Raw genomic sequence first — 13,453 nt, 5'->3', positions numbered from 1 at the left:
CATAATCATAGTCACCTTCTCCGGTATTTCTTGTTATTACCACTATCATCAACTTCATCATCTTCCGCATTATTTTCATCTGAATCATCCAATATATCTCTTGGAATATCGCCGATTTCACTAGTAATTGAATCATGCGATAAATTAACAAATTGATCAATCCATAGACTTTCGATTACTACACGGCAATTGTCTTCGGGTATTGTTTCGCCGCTTGTAGTTAATCTCTGAGTAGAAGCTTGCTCCTCATTATATTCCTCATCGTCATTTTCTGCAAAAGCTTCTGCAATACGTATATTGATCTCATCATCACTAAGACGAGTATTCTTTTTTTGATCAATTCCATAAAATCCAAGTTCAGTTTTTGAATTGGATTTCCAATACAAAATTAATTTGCACATGGATTCTAGTTTATCCACATTAAGATTTAAGCGACGTTTATGAAATAGCCATCCTAAAGTCGAAAATCCACGTTCGCAAGTTGCTGAGTTAGGACATATTGCAAATAGATAACTTGCAATTCTTCATGCGACATCTGGTTCCTGCTTCGGTATTAATATATTTCCACCAATTCACGGGATTATCTTTAGCAAAACCGATATCTAGGTCAAATGGCTCTTGCTCATTAATATATTTCTGTATTTGATCACATAAAGTTTCAGCTTCGTAACAGTCGAAACCTAAATTTTTCCTGATTAAGCTGCACATTTGATAATTCTCATGTGGCGCATTTTTTAAGTGGCGCGTTTCTAAATCTGGGATCCATAAAAAACAAGTAATATACTTATCATCATCGAATTCATCAAATCTTTCATTTATTACTTTGATACAATGACTTCGGAATGCAGGATTTAATGATTTGGGTAACTTTTTTAATGTAGCTGCAAGTCTTGCCAAGCTCAGGAAACAATCTGCAAGTGTAGCTCTTCTCGATTCTAATGAAAGTACTGCTTTTCTTAGAGGATCCAGAACAAATCCAAGAACTCGTAAATTTGAAAAAAATTTCTCGATTGAATAATCGGTTTTATTTTATCATTTGTTAGCACTTTATCGTGATCGCTGGCCATTTCTTCTAGTGCCGATTCCAAATTTATTACTGAATTTACGGATTCACTAGCAGTAGTCCAGCGTGTCTTGCAATATAATTTTAATCCTCCTCCACTAATTCCTTTTTCTTTAATTATTTGAGCAAGTTTTGCATTAGCCTGATGAGAACTTCTAAAAAAGGTTGTCAAAATATTAACACGTTTTAATAAACGTTCCCCAAACTTCTCCTTCCGACAATGTCGCATGCAATTAAATTGATAGAATGTGCAACGCATCGCACATTCTCAATCTTTGGATGATTCTCATGTATAATTTTTCGTGCATTACGAACATTGGCCGCATTATCGGAAACTACAGCACATATTCGATCTTCTCCAATACCTTCTATAACCTTTTCAATTACCGTAACTAGATATTCTGCAGTGTGCGAATTTTCAGACAAATCAGAAAGTTGATAAAGATATTCTTTACGCGACGGAGTCATTACAATGAAGTTCCAAATTGAACGATGTGTACCAGACGTCCAACCATCAAAGGCTAAATTATAAATTAATATTATATAGTAAGTAAGATTAAATAAAAATGACGTATGATAGCCTATTTAATTTAACAAACCTAACGTTAAATTCGTTTCCTTTTCAAGCTCAGAATTAACTTTGAAGTTCACTTGAGCTAATTCACGTTCAAGTAGTTGATTTACTAATACTTCCCTTGTTGGTATATTGTACCTGGCATTAAGCTCTTTTATAAAATTGATAAAAAAGGAATGTTCCACTATTCTAAACGCAATTCCGCACGCAATAAAAAATTTAACTAATGCACGATTAATTCGTGTACATCTTTGTTCGTTAAGCTCTGTTGAATCATGGTAATCATCCATGTTACTTTGACCTTCAGAGTATTTTCTTTTTTTGGATGACTTGGACTTATCTTGCCGTTCCATTACTTTAGTCATATACCTTCTAACAACTGCTGCTGGCGCATCTGGACAATGGTTTGAAAGATGCTCTTCGAGCTTTGAAACTTCACCGCGTGACCATGTATTCTTACAGTACTTGCAGGAGGCGGCAAATTTGCCAGAACCAACAGCTTCTCCTTTATTAATATCTTCCCAAATGCTATTAGGTGGCCGACCTCCTCTATTTTTCATTTTAATGGGTGAATCTTCTATGTGATCAGTCATTTGAAACAGTTTATTATTAATATTATTATTAAGAAAATGGAAGAAAGTAAAAGAAACTTTAGTTCAGTGTTAAAGGAGATGACGGAATTGGGTTTATTAAATGCATGTTACGCATTTTCCTTTAATGAATATAAGCCCCTTAAAAAAAAACTGTAAAAACGTGTAATATCATAATATTAATATGGGAGTTAGAAATGAAAATTCTAACACTAGATAAAGCTTAAAAGAACTAAGACGACGGTAAAATATTGAAGTTTAATCTTTTATCTGTAGATTATTTGATCATCTAAATTATATTATTAATTGGTGTAACTTGGCGTAACTATATGCAAATCTTATGAAACTATGCCGAAACTACGGAGAAACCTATTATAGAGGTTTCGGCATGTTTCGGCAGTTTCGCAATTTTGACAGGTTTCGCAGTTTCGGCGTTTCGGCGTTTCGGCACTATATAAGAGGTTTCACCTTTCAGCATTAGGCCAAACAGGTTTCGGCAAGCAACCTTAAATACTACACATATCAGGTATATATCTGATATATATCTGCTATCCGATATATTAGTTTTTGACCAGTGATAGTAGGATCTTTAAAGAGTTTTATATGTAAACTTTACCTTAGGCCATAGGATAACCTATCTTAATAGTACTGTGTAAATATATATATTATATATATATTGGGTACTGATATGTATATGATATGTAAATGATATGTAGACAATATATATTTACACATATCTTACATATATTAGGTATCCAATTTTCATGTCTGCTAGACTGTTACCTAATATATTAGTTTTTGACCAATGCATATTCTAGCTAAAGTTGCTAAAGAAACTGAAGGATTTTGGCAAGTTGGTAAAATACTAAAATGGTGAACTTTACCAAAACTATAATATAAAAGTCTTATTAAAAAATTAGTAAAATTCTGAAAAAAAACAAAATTTAACAAAACTTATTATAAATGCCAAAACTACTAAAATCTTGCCAAAACTATAATAAATTATAGTAAAATTTTGGAAAAACTAATCATAAGATTTTGAAGAAATTTAAATAAACAATTTTAATCCTAATATTCACAAATATGATTTTTTAAATATTGAAAAAAATCATCAATATTAATATATTTATTAAATAATTTTATTATTTTAAATTTAAATAACCTACTGTATTATTAATAGATTGAAAAATTCCATCAATTTTAAAATCTAGTAAATTGCCATTTTTCAGTTTAAAGTTATACATTAATTTGTACTTACTTTAAATTGCTAAAAAGTTTCTCTATATCAGAGTTTAGAGTATTATTGGAATATTTGATACTTTCTTGTAAATACTTTCAATTTTCTTATCAATTCACTTAAGTCATTAGCATTTTATTCTAAAATGTATAATTCTTATATTAGTTAGATGGATTATAATGTAAGTTAAATTGTAAAGTAATGAAAAGAAAATAAAGATATAGAACTTATTGAAATTTATGAAAAGTAGAGGAACTATATATTATATCAACCATAAACTTTTTAGAGAATAATATTCAAGTATTTATTAAACTATTTTTAGTAAAATATACTAATAATTATAGTTTTTTTCTTTGATTTTAGTTTGATGGATATAATATCTGAATTGATTTCAATTTCAACTTTTAGATTATCCTTATTCTTATTTTTATTATCATTAAAGTTAGAATATATATCCAAATTATCACAAGAATTTTTATCATTACTTATTAAAAATTATAATAATTTCAATGAGTAGTAAAGTTTAATAAAATTTTATATTCTAATTATTATGATTTTTTTTCTTTTTAATTAATTAATTAATAAAATTTAGGAAAAAAATAAGATAAAAATCATTAGCAAAAGACCAATTTTTTACAATAACCTTTATTATAAATAAATGAGATCTTGTTATAATTAAAGGAAAAATAATTGTTTGCAGTTTCTTTGATGAATAAATAGTAAATATTACAAATTAGATAGAGAGAATTTTCTTATAATATAAATGAAAAGGCTTACTGTATTTTGCGGTATATAAGCACCCCTTTTTTGCACTTGATGCCGGCCAAGATCCTCATAATTTTGGCCAAAATCGCCATAATTCTGGCCAGGGGTGCTTACTTTCGGGGATGCTTACTTACCGCAAAATACGGTATTTATATCTTTAATAACATTATTTTAAACTACATTTTTAAACTTATTTTCAGATTCCTTTTCTAAAGTAGAATTCTATATAGCAGGATTTCTATCATGTACAAAAAACAATTTTTTTGTAAGTTTTTTGCCAATTTCTGCTTTTAATTCTTTAGTTGTTAATGCAAATGCATATATAACAAAATGGTTTTGAATGTAATTATTACATAGCAAACTAAAATACTATTAGAATAAGGAGCTTACAGATATTATGTAATTATCAAAGGGGGAAGGAGGGTAACCAAAATCTTACATTACACTTAATAAAATATATAATTTATAAATATTATAATTTAATTGGTTATTAAATCTGACAAGAGGGGGGAAGTAAGTTTATATTAAACTGAATATTATGTAATATATGTAACTCCCCTAATCTTTATTTGTTAGTAACATAATGAGCAAAATTTTACTGCTAAAGTTTTTTTTTTTCTATTGGCTGTTTGTTATGTGTATTTAATAAATATACTAATTTTTGATAAGTTTGTGATAAAGTTTTAGCTTTTAGATGGTAAAGTATCTAAAAAGTCTGAAGGTTATAAAGTATTTAAAAGTAAAAAGATTGATAGTAATAATTTTATTTTTAACAGAAAAATTAATAGGGATAATTCTGCTTCTAATGGAAAAACTGATGTGATAATTCCACTTTTGATAAAAAAACTGATGGTAATAATTTGCAAAAATCTTAAAACCTCTTATTTGAATAATGATATTAACCAATTTTTGCAAAAATATATAAGCATATTAGCATTTTATAATCTCATTAATTATTAATATATCTTAAATATAATTTAATTAAAATTTTTTCTTAAAATTTATTTTAACATCAAAAATAAACTTCTCTGCATGTATTTACAAGAATTTTACCTATTAATAATTGTGATAATAGAACCCTGCTTACTTATAATAAAGGTTACCATAACTTTAAGGTAAAGTCACTAAAAAAAAATTTTGATGATCCTACTATAAATAGATAAATTATATCTAAAAAAGGAAATATTACACTATATTATTATGATTTTTTTCCTTTTAAATCAATTAACCAATAATATTAAGAATTGGAATAAGGTAAAATTACTAGTAAATTTGAAATTTTTTCCAGAAACCTTTATTAGAAATAAGTGGGATCCTGTGATAATAGATATTATAAAGTAATTTTAAAGTTCAATTTAGTATTATTAATAAGGAAAAAAAAAAGTGACAGATATCTCAAACCATTTAAGGTAGTTGGTATAATTTGCCTGTATAATTAAAAAAATAATGTATAACTAATAGTTTATTTATTTTAAATTATTCATAAAGATTCTTAGCAATTGGTTAAAAATAATGTTAAAATTGGAATTCACAAAAAAATTATTAATATAAAATCTAAAAGACCATTTCAAAATCAACCTGACTCTTAAAGAAGTCATTAACACTGGTCAAAAACCAATATATCAGGTAGCAGATATGTATCAGATATGTACCCAATATGTGTAGTATTAATGCAGAAAAATCGGGTATCCGATATGTATATAATATGTAAATGATATATAGACGATATATATATTTACACATATCTTACACATATCAGGTACCCAATTTTCTGCATTAATACTACACATATCGGGTACATATCTGATACATATCTGCTACCCGATATATTAGTTTTTGACTAGTTTTCTTGGAAGGAGCTCCTGACCAACGTATTTCTTGCTAGTTGATGTTGTTAACTGGGGAGTTAGTTTTCTAAAATAAGGAGACGGAGTTGAGGTGTATGTTTGATGAATTTTACTCGGGTTTTTCTCATTGCACTTCGAGTTTTCCTGAGGTTTATGTCTTTATTTTTTGCTTTTTGTTTTTCTTGGTCGCTTTTTTCGGTGTAACCTTATTTTCTTTGGGGGTGGGGGGATACTGGAAAATTTGATCATCATGGTGGCTTGGTGTTACAATTTTTAAAATCGATCATCATTCGGGTGATAAGGGGGTGACAGGTTGGGTACTGCAGTTTTTGTAGTATGCTGATCATGGTGGTCACATGTTGGACTATCATTGGATTGACTTATCTAGGTAGATCTTAGGTCGAAGGATCGTTCGCAATGAGGTGGGTGTCCTCCGTTTGGGATTGTTCGCAATGAGGTGGGTGTCCTTCGGGGATTGCACAACACTAAAAAGTTCCCCATCGGCTGGACTGCACGACACTAAAAAGTTCCTGGTGGTCTTTGCGAAATAGGTTTGTTATCCATAAGATGTAATCAACAGGGTTGAATTTTATGCGTTTCGATAGTGCTAATGGTAGGTCAGAGGTTTTTACCGATTCAGGAGTGGGTACGGCGCTGGATGGGTTACGTATAGCATAGTTGACTTTACCCATTTTGAGATATATTTGGGGGAGTAGCGTAGTTATTTATATAGAGAGGGTGGGGTTTATAATCTTAGCTTTTCTTATATGTAATTTTGGAAGATTATTTGTTCTTTGTTTTTCTATTAGTTCTGCACTTGTTGCGATGCTTTTTAGATCACTCTGTGTTTCTCTAAAGTCACTTCGGCATTAATTAATAAAATTCAAGCTCAAGCTATGTTTACCTAGTTTTTGACTAGTGTAATATTACATACTTTCAATTCATACTTAAATTTTTATAAATAAATAAAAAATTTAAACTGTAAAATATTGTTTAAAGTATTTTATACATATATTTTATTATTATATTATTTATATATACTTATTTAGACTTATTGGTTCTGTAGATTACTTATTACTTACTATAATAAACTAATAATCAATTGAAATATTAGTTTTAATATAATGAAAATAAGACTATTAATAAAATTGGTATTGTCATCAATTATTGGATAAATGAGTTAGATATAATTTTTCTAGAATTCTATTACTCATTATTTAGATATAATTAAAAAGGTTGAAAGTATTTTCCAAAAAACAGTTATTTAAAAATCAATTATTATTACATTAGTAAAATATTATCTATTTATTACATTATATATAAGTTATACAAACCTTATATTAATTTGCAGTTTGCAATCTATATACATATAAATCCAATCAAATTGCTAGAATTTTGTTAAGTTTTATGCTTCCAAATCTTTCATCTTAGCCTATACATTATATAGATAATGACCTCTTTATTGCAATAACTTGCTGGCTAATTTAACATATAGTTGATTAGTTAATAGAAGTGCACATTAGAATGATTTTTTTTACCTGTTATATAGATAAGAAACATTCTGTATATTAAAGTAAAAAAAAAGTTTTAATGAAAAAATTATTGAAGTATAGATGAAACATTTTGCAACTAAGGTATATTAAAATGAAATATATTGTTTTGTATTTACGAAAAAGTGACCTAAAGCTTGTAGAGTTTGCAGAGCTAATATCTATTTTTTATTTAAAACCTTATTAGAGAAAACATAAACTTACAGTAAATTTTACTAAGGTAAATACTGTTTATTTATTTCTGATCTATACAATATACATAACTGACGATTATTTTATTTTATTCAGAATACTGATATTGAAATCAGATTAAAGTTGGAAATAAATCAGATAGTAAAACTGATAATAATGATGAAATTATTTCATTAAATGAAGAAAAAAAGTCTAAAAATAACTATATTTCTTTTTCAGAAGCTGAAGCAATAGTAAAATCTGTAGTAGGTATTAATAATAGAAATAAATTTCTTAAAAATGCAGTATCTGATTCAGATGAATCTGACTTAGATAAGAAAAGGGAAATTAAATCTGCTAAAGATAAAATTAGATGCTCTTGAATCATCTGTTAAAACTTTTGAAAATGCTAAAAAAAATTAATGATTGAATTACTATTCAAATAATATATGATTAATAGCTTTTTAATTTAAAGTTCAAAGAACAAATTTTAACATTTAATTTATTTATTAACATGTAAATAAATTAATAAGTTAACAAAATGTTAACTTAATTTTTTACAGCTTTTTTAAATTTTAAATTTTATTTAAGATAATTTGTTTGAAATTTATATAATCAATAATCAATAAAAATTACACTTTTCATTATTAGTTATTTATGAAAAAAAAAAGAAATAAAAATAAAAATAAAAAAAAAATATTACTTATTTAATAATTTTCATTGTTAGAAATAGTAATTACAGTATAAACTAGTTTAAGAGTAAATCCATCTCTGATCATTCTGGGTTAGCAAACTTATTACAATGCCTAACCATTTTTTATGTAAAAATAAAATAAATTTTTTGGGTCAGTTTTTTACCTGTAAACTACCTGTAAACCATCTGTAATCTGGGAATTAATTTATTGCACTGTAATGATAGATTAAATAAATATTATAATATCTTGTATTATAAAAGAAGAAGTATTGATGGATGTTTACTAATTCTATAATTACTATCAATATTGTAAATTGAAATCTTTTCTTTGGTTTTAATACAACTTATATCTGAAATAATTTTTTGTGAACATCTTATATCAAAATTAATTATATTTTGTTGAATAATAAAATATGTTAATCTAACTAATATCTTCCATTTTTATGTCACTTTCGAAAATACTAGATAAATTTTTATTTGAACCACCATTTGGTTGACTTCCGCCCAAAACACTTTCCATTTCCCAAATAGCTTCACTAATAACATCATTTAATTGTAAAATTTTTGATTTTATTTTTTGCGTTCTAGCATTTAATGCTTTTCGGCGATTTTCATGTAACTGCATTAAAGTTTGCGTGTCATTCAGCAAGAGGGTTGCTTTTAAATCATGTGTCATTGTCAAAAGTGTTTCGCAAGCTCGCACCTTATTTAAAGTATAATCTCTTTAGATTAATGAAAAATAAATTTTTTAAATTAAAAACGTAAAGTGAACAAATACCAAATTAGCGGCTCTTAATTCAACTACAAAACCATCTAAAGAATTTCTATATTTGTCTTTATCAACTTGCTTTAATTTCAAATTAGAGAAAAAAAAACTTATTTAACTTTATAATAATTTTTGTGAAAAAAAAGAGCATTGTACCTTATCTTCATTTCTACCAGGCATTCTAACCATTTCATGAAATCCTGAACTTTTAACGATATCACGAAAACTTGATATAATTTGTTCAATTTCATTATCTAATTTTTTGTTGTGTTCTTCTTCTACATTGGATAAAAAAGCATTTTGAGAAGCTAATGTTGTTGTTTTTGTACCTCCTACTGTTAATTGATTCGTATTTAATGATAAAGCTGACGTTATTGGTGCATCTGTTATAAATCTTGAAGGTCCTTGTCTCTGCATTTTTATAAATTACAGAATTTTATAAGTAAAAAATTTGTAAGTCGCGTTTTCATGCAAATTATCTGAAAAACGTTAGCAGAGGAAATTTAAATTACTGCGCCACCAAACTTGCCGGTAAAAAAAAAAATATTTTATTCGTCCATAACAGATAAGATGATCACAGAAAAATTTTAATCACATGATATAACAAATTTTTTAAGCCGGGAATTTTGAAATCACAACCATATTGCTTTGTCAATTGAAAGAATACCTTTATATTTCTAGGTAAGTCTTTATATATATTTATATATATTTTTTAATTTACGTTATAAAATGTTTGATCCGATTTGGAATGGGGGTAAAAAAAGGTGTATTTGTGAAATAAAAGTTTTTTTAAAGTTGTTTCGTTAGGATAGTTTAAACCTTATTATCATAGAAATCTAAGAGAACTAATTATAATTAATTTATTTTAACTAATTTGATATTTAAGGTTATTAAAAAATGTCAAGATTTTTCCGAGGTGGATCAGATAGTGAAACTGATGATGATGATGAAATTATTTCATCAAATGAAGAAGAAGAGTCTGAGGATGACCATATTTCTTCTTCAGAAGATGAAGCAACGTCAAAACCCGCAGCAGGTGCTGGTGGTAGAAGTAAATTTCTTAAAGATGCGGTATCCGATTCAGATGAATCTGATTTAGATGAGAAAAGGGAGGTTAAATCTGCTAAAGATAAAAAATTAGATGCTCTTGAATCATCTGTTAAAACTATTGAAAATGCTAAAAAAATTAATGATTGGGTTGCTATTCAAAATGGTATGTAATTGATAGCTTTTAATTTAAAGTTCAAAGAACAAATTTTAACATTTAATTTATTTATTAGAATTCGAAAAATTAAATAAAATCGTTAGTAAATCTTTTGGGTCAATTGGAATGCCACGTGTATACATTAAAACGATTGCTTCACTTGAAGATTTTCTTAATGAAGCTTTGCAAAAAGAAAAAGAAGCAAAGAAAAAAATTAATGCAACTCAAGCTAAAGCATTAAACTCAATGAAAAATAAAATCAAAAAGATTGTTCGTCAATTTGAAGACGAAGTTGAAAAATGGAGACAAGTAAGTGTAATTAAATTTTTTATAGAAATGTAATTTCAAATTCTAATTTACTTATATATATATATATATATATATTTTCGTTGAAATAGAATCCGGTTGAAACAGAAGAAGAGGATAATGAAGATGGTGACATTGAAAAATCATCACCTATAGAAAAGGATGATTCATTACAATCTACTGATGCTCTTGATGATGAAGGTTTCGAACAAGTTGGGAAAGGGAATAGACCCATTGAGTACACTTCTGATAATTTGTTCAAAAAATTGAGAGAAATCTTGGAAGCAAGAGGAAAAAAGAATACGGACCGTTTAGAACAAATTAAAATCCTTCAAAAACTTTTAGGTGTTGCTGCTACATCATATCAACAAGTCCGAGTCTTACTTGCATTAATACCTGCCCAATTTGACTATAATCCGAGTATGAGTAATTACATGAATGTCGATATGTGGAAAAGGTAAGAAAACGATATCTTCGTTATATGATTTTGTTAACTCTTACTAACAATTTTATTTTTTCGTTATTTAAAGCACACAAAAGGAGATAAATCAACTCTTAACAATTTTGGAATCAACCCCTAGTTTTATGATTCATGATCATGTTGAAGAAGAAGAAGAAGATAAGGAACCAGTTATAGAACCAGGTCAAACATTTGGCATACGCGGATCTATCGTTTCTTTCATTGATCGTTTAGATGATGAGTTTACGAAATCTTTACAGAATATTGATCCACATACTACCGATTATGTGGATAGATTGAAAGATGAAACTGAATTATATGCAACAATCGTGAGAGGGCAAATTTATTTCGAACAAAATGATTTAAATGAGAGTACGAGTAGAGTGGTAATGAGAAGATTGGAACATTTATATTATAAGGTAAGGAAGATCATTTAAAGTTTATACCATATTTATCTTTATTTTATATAAATATATATATTTATTTACATCCCTGTTATTGATAATACCAATATTATATAGCCCGATCAAGTTATACAGACTGTTGAAAATACGGTTTCTCAATCACTCCCTTCGAATCTTAAATCTTCAATTACTCCACCTGCGATTACACAAGATTCTTCTGATCTTATTCACGCTCTCTGTGTTTACCTTTACAAGAAAGGAGAGTCTTTACTTCGTACTCGTGCAATGCTTTGTCATATTTACCATCATGCGCTGCACAACCGATTTTATATTGCACGTGATATGCTTTTAATGTCACATTTACAAGACAATATTCAACTTAGCGATGTTGGTACCCAAATTTTACACAATCGCACTATGGTACAAGTTGGACTTTGTGCTTTCCGTGAAGGGATGATTAAAGAATCTCAGAGCTGTCTACAAGAAATTTGCGGTACTGGACGTGTGAAAGAATTATTAGCTCAAGTAAATCAAAAATTATTTATGTTGACCATCTTTTTTAAATTGAATTAATCATTAGAATTTTTATAGGGTTTACAATTACAAAAATATTCACAACTTCCACCGGAACAAGAAAAATTAGATCGTCAACGTCAATTACCATTCCATATGCATATTAATCTAGAATTACTTGAATGTGCATATTTGACTTGTTCTATGTTATTAGAAATTCCTGCTATGGCGGCTGCTGGATCAAATCCCGAGGCTCGTAAAAAAGTTATCAGTAAACCATTTAGAAGAATGTTGGATTACAACGAAAGACAAGTTTTTAGTGGTAAGTATTTTGATTTTGAAGAAGTCAAACGTAAAGTTCAAAGAATTATTGGAAGGAAATTTGTTAGTTGGATAAATTATAGTTTTTAATATCGCACAATAAATAACTTTACTATTTAATTTTAACAGGACCACCTGAAAATACAAGAGATCATATTATGGGAGCAGCTAAAGCACTCGCAGCTGGTGAATGGCAAAAATGTCAAGAACTAATTAGTGCAATAAAGATTTGGGATTTAATGCCTGAAACACAAAAAATTAAAGAAATGTTAAATAGAAAAATTCAAGAAGAAGGTCTTCGAACTTATTTATTTACATATTCTTCATATTATACGACATTAGGGCTTGAACAGTTGTCAACGATGTTTTCATTGCCAATAAATACAGTTACGTCTATTGTATCAAAAATGATTTGGAATGAGGAATTAGCAGCTTCATTAGACCAAATTAATAATGTTGTTGTATTACATCGTGTTGAACATACCAAAGTTCAACAATTAGCTTTAATGTTTGCTGAAAAAGCTACTTCATTCGTTGAAGCTAATGAAAGAACTTTGGAACAAAAACAAGCTGTTGGACAAAATCAGAGAGATCAACATAGACAAAAAGGTATGATGGTGTTTATTTAATAATAGAAAAGTTTTAATTATTCATAATTAACAATGAAACCTCTCATTCTTTAAATAGGTCAAACAAGCCAACAACAAAACACTGAAAAAAGAACTATGTATCAAAAAAGAGACGGTCAACAACAAAGAGGTCGAAATAATTTTAATAATGTTTTGGGTAATAGTGTACGTGGAAGGACACAACAAAATCGGTATCGATCTTAATTTAAAAAAGCTAATTTACATTTAAAAGTTGTAAATAAAAAATTTTTATTAACATATATATAATAGTTAAATTTGAATATATTAAATTTATTATTGCACACTGATTTTGGTAGTGGTGATCGTTAAAAATATTTAGTCAAATCCAAAAATCCGAA

At 27.7% G+C, this 13,453-nt stretch overlaps 3 protein-coding genes across 3 annotated transcripts; 2 read left to right on the top strand and 1 right to left on the bottom strand.

Moving 5' to 3' along the window:
- Nucleotides 1-7,689: 7,689 nt before the first annotated feature.
- Nucleotides 7,690-8,180, top strand: OCT59_005332 (uncharacterized protein; the record flags this gene model as incomplete). Its single annotated transcript, XM_066138308.1, has 3 exons — nucleotides 7,690-7,710; nucleotides 7,814-7,846; nucleotides 7,935-8,180. 3 exons carry the CDS (start codon nucleotides 7,690-7,692, stop codon nucleotides 8,178-8,180), a joined length of 300 nt encoding a protein of 99 aa, XP_065997459.1.
- A 534-nt stretch (nucleotides 8,181-8,714) lies between these two features.
- Nucleotides 8,715-9,729, bottom strand: OCT59_005331 (uncharacterized protein). The gene is made up of 3 exons (XM_025321206.2): nucleotides 9,414-9,729; nucleotides 9,270-9,338; nucleotides 8,715-9,194 (listed from the first exon to the last, which is right to left on the bottom strand). The coding sequence occupies exons 1-3, from the start codon at nucleotides 9,672-9,674 to the stop codon at nucleotides 8,913-8,915; spliced, it is 612 nt and encodes a 203-aa protein (XP_025169505.1). The 5' UTR covers nucleotides 9,675-9,729; the 3' UTR covers nucleotides 8,715-8,912.
- A 125-nt stretch (nucleotides 9,730-9,854) lies between these two features.
- On the top strand, nucleotides 9,855-13,298 carry OCT59_005330 (uncharacterized protein; the record flags this gene model as incomplete). The annotated part of the gene is made up of 9 exons (XM_025321205.2): nucleotides 9,855-9,938; nucleotides 10,144-10,470; nucleotides 10,538-10,770; nucleotides 10,860-11,224; nucleotides 11,298-11,646; nucleotides 11,749-12,156; nucleotides 12,223-12,466; nucleotides 12,595-13,074; nucleotides 13,153-13,298. The coding sequence occupies exons 2-9, from the start codon at nucleotides 10,155-10,157 to the stop codon at nucleotides 13,296-13,298; spliced, it is 2,541 nt and encodes an 846-aa protein (XP_025169504.1). The 5' UTR covers nucleotides 9,855-9,938; nucleotides 10,144-10,154.
- Between the last annotated feature and the right edge of the window lie 155 nt (nucleotides 13,299-13,453).

Source organism: Rhizophagus irregularis, chromosome 13, assembly GCF_026210795.1.
Source record: "Rhizophagus irregularis chromosome 13, complete sequence".
NCBI lineage: Eukaryota > Fungi > Glomeromycota > Glomeromycetes > Glomerales > Glomeraceae > Rhizophagus > Rhizophagus irregularis.
The sequence above is the reverse complement of the archived record's forward strand: the minus strand, read 5'-3'. Positions and strand labels throughout refer to the sequence as shown.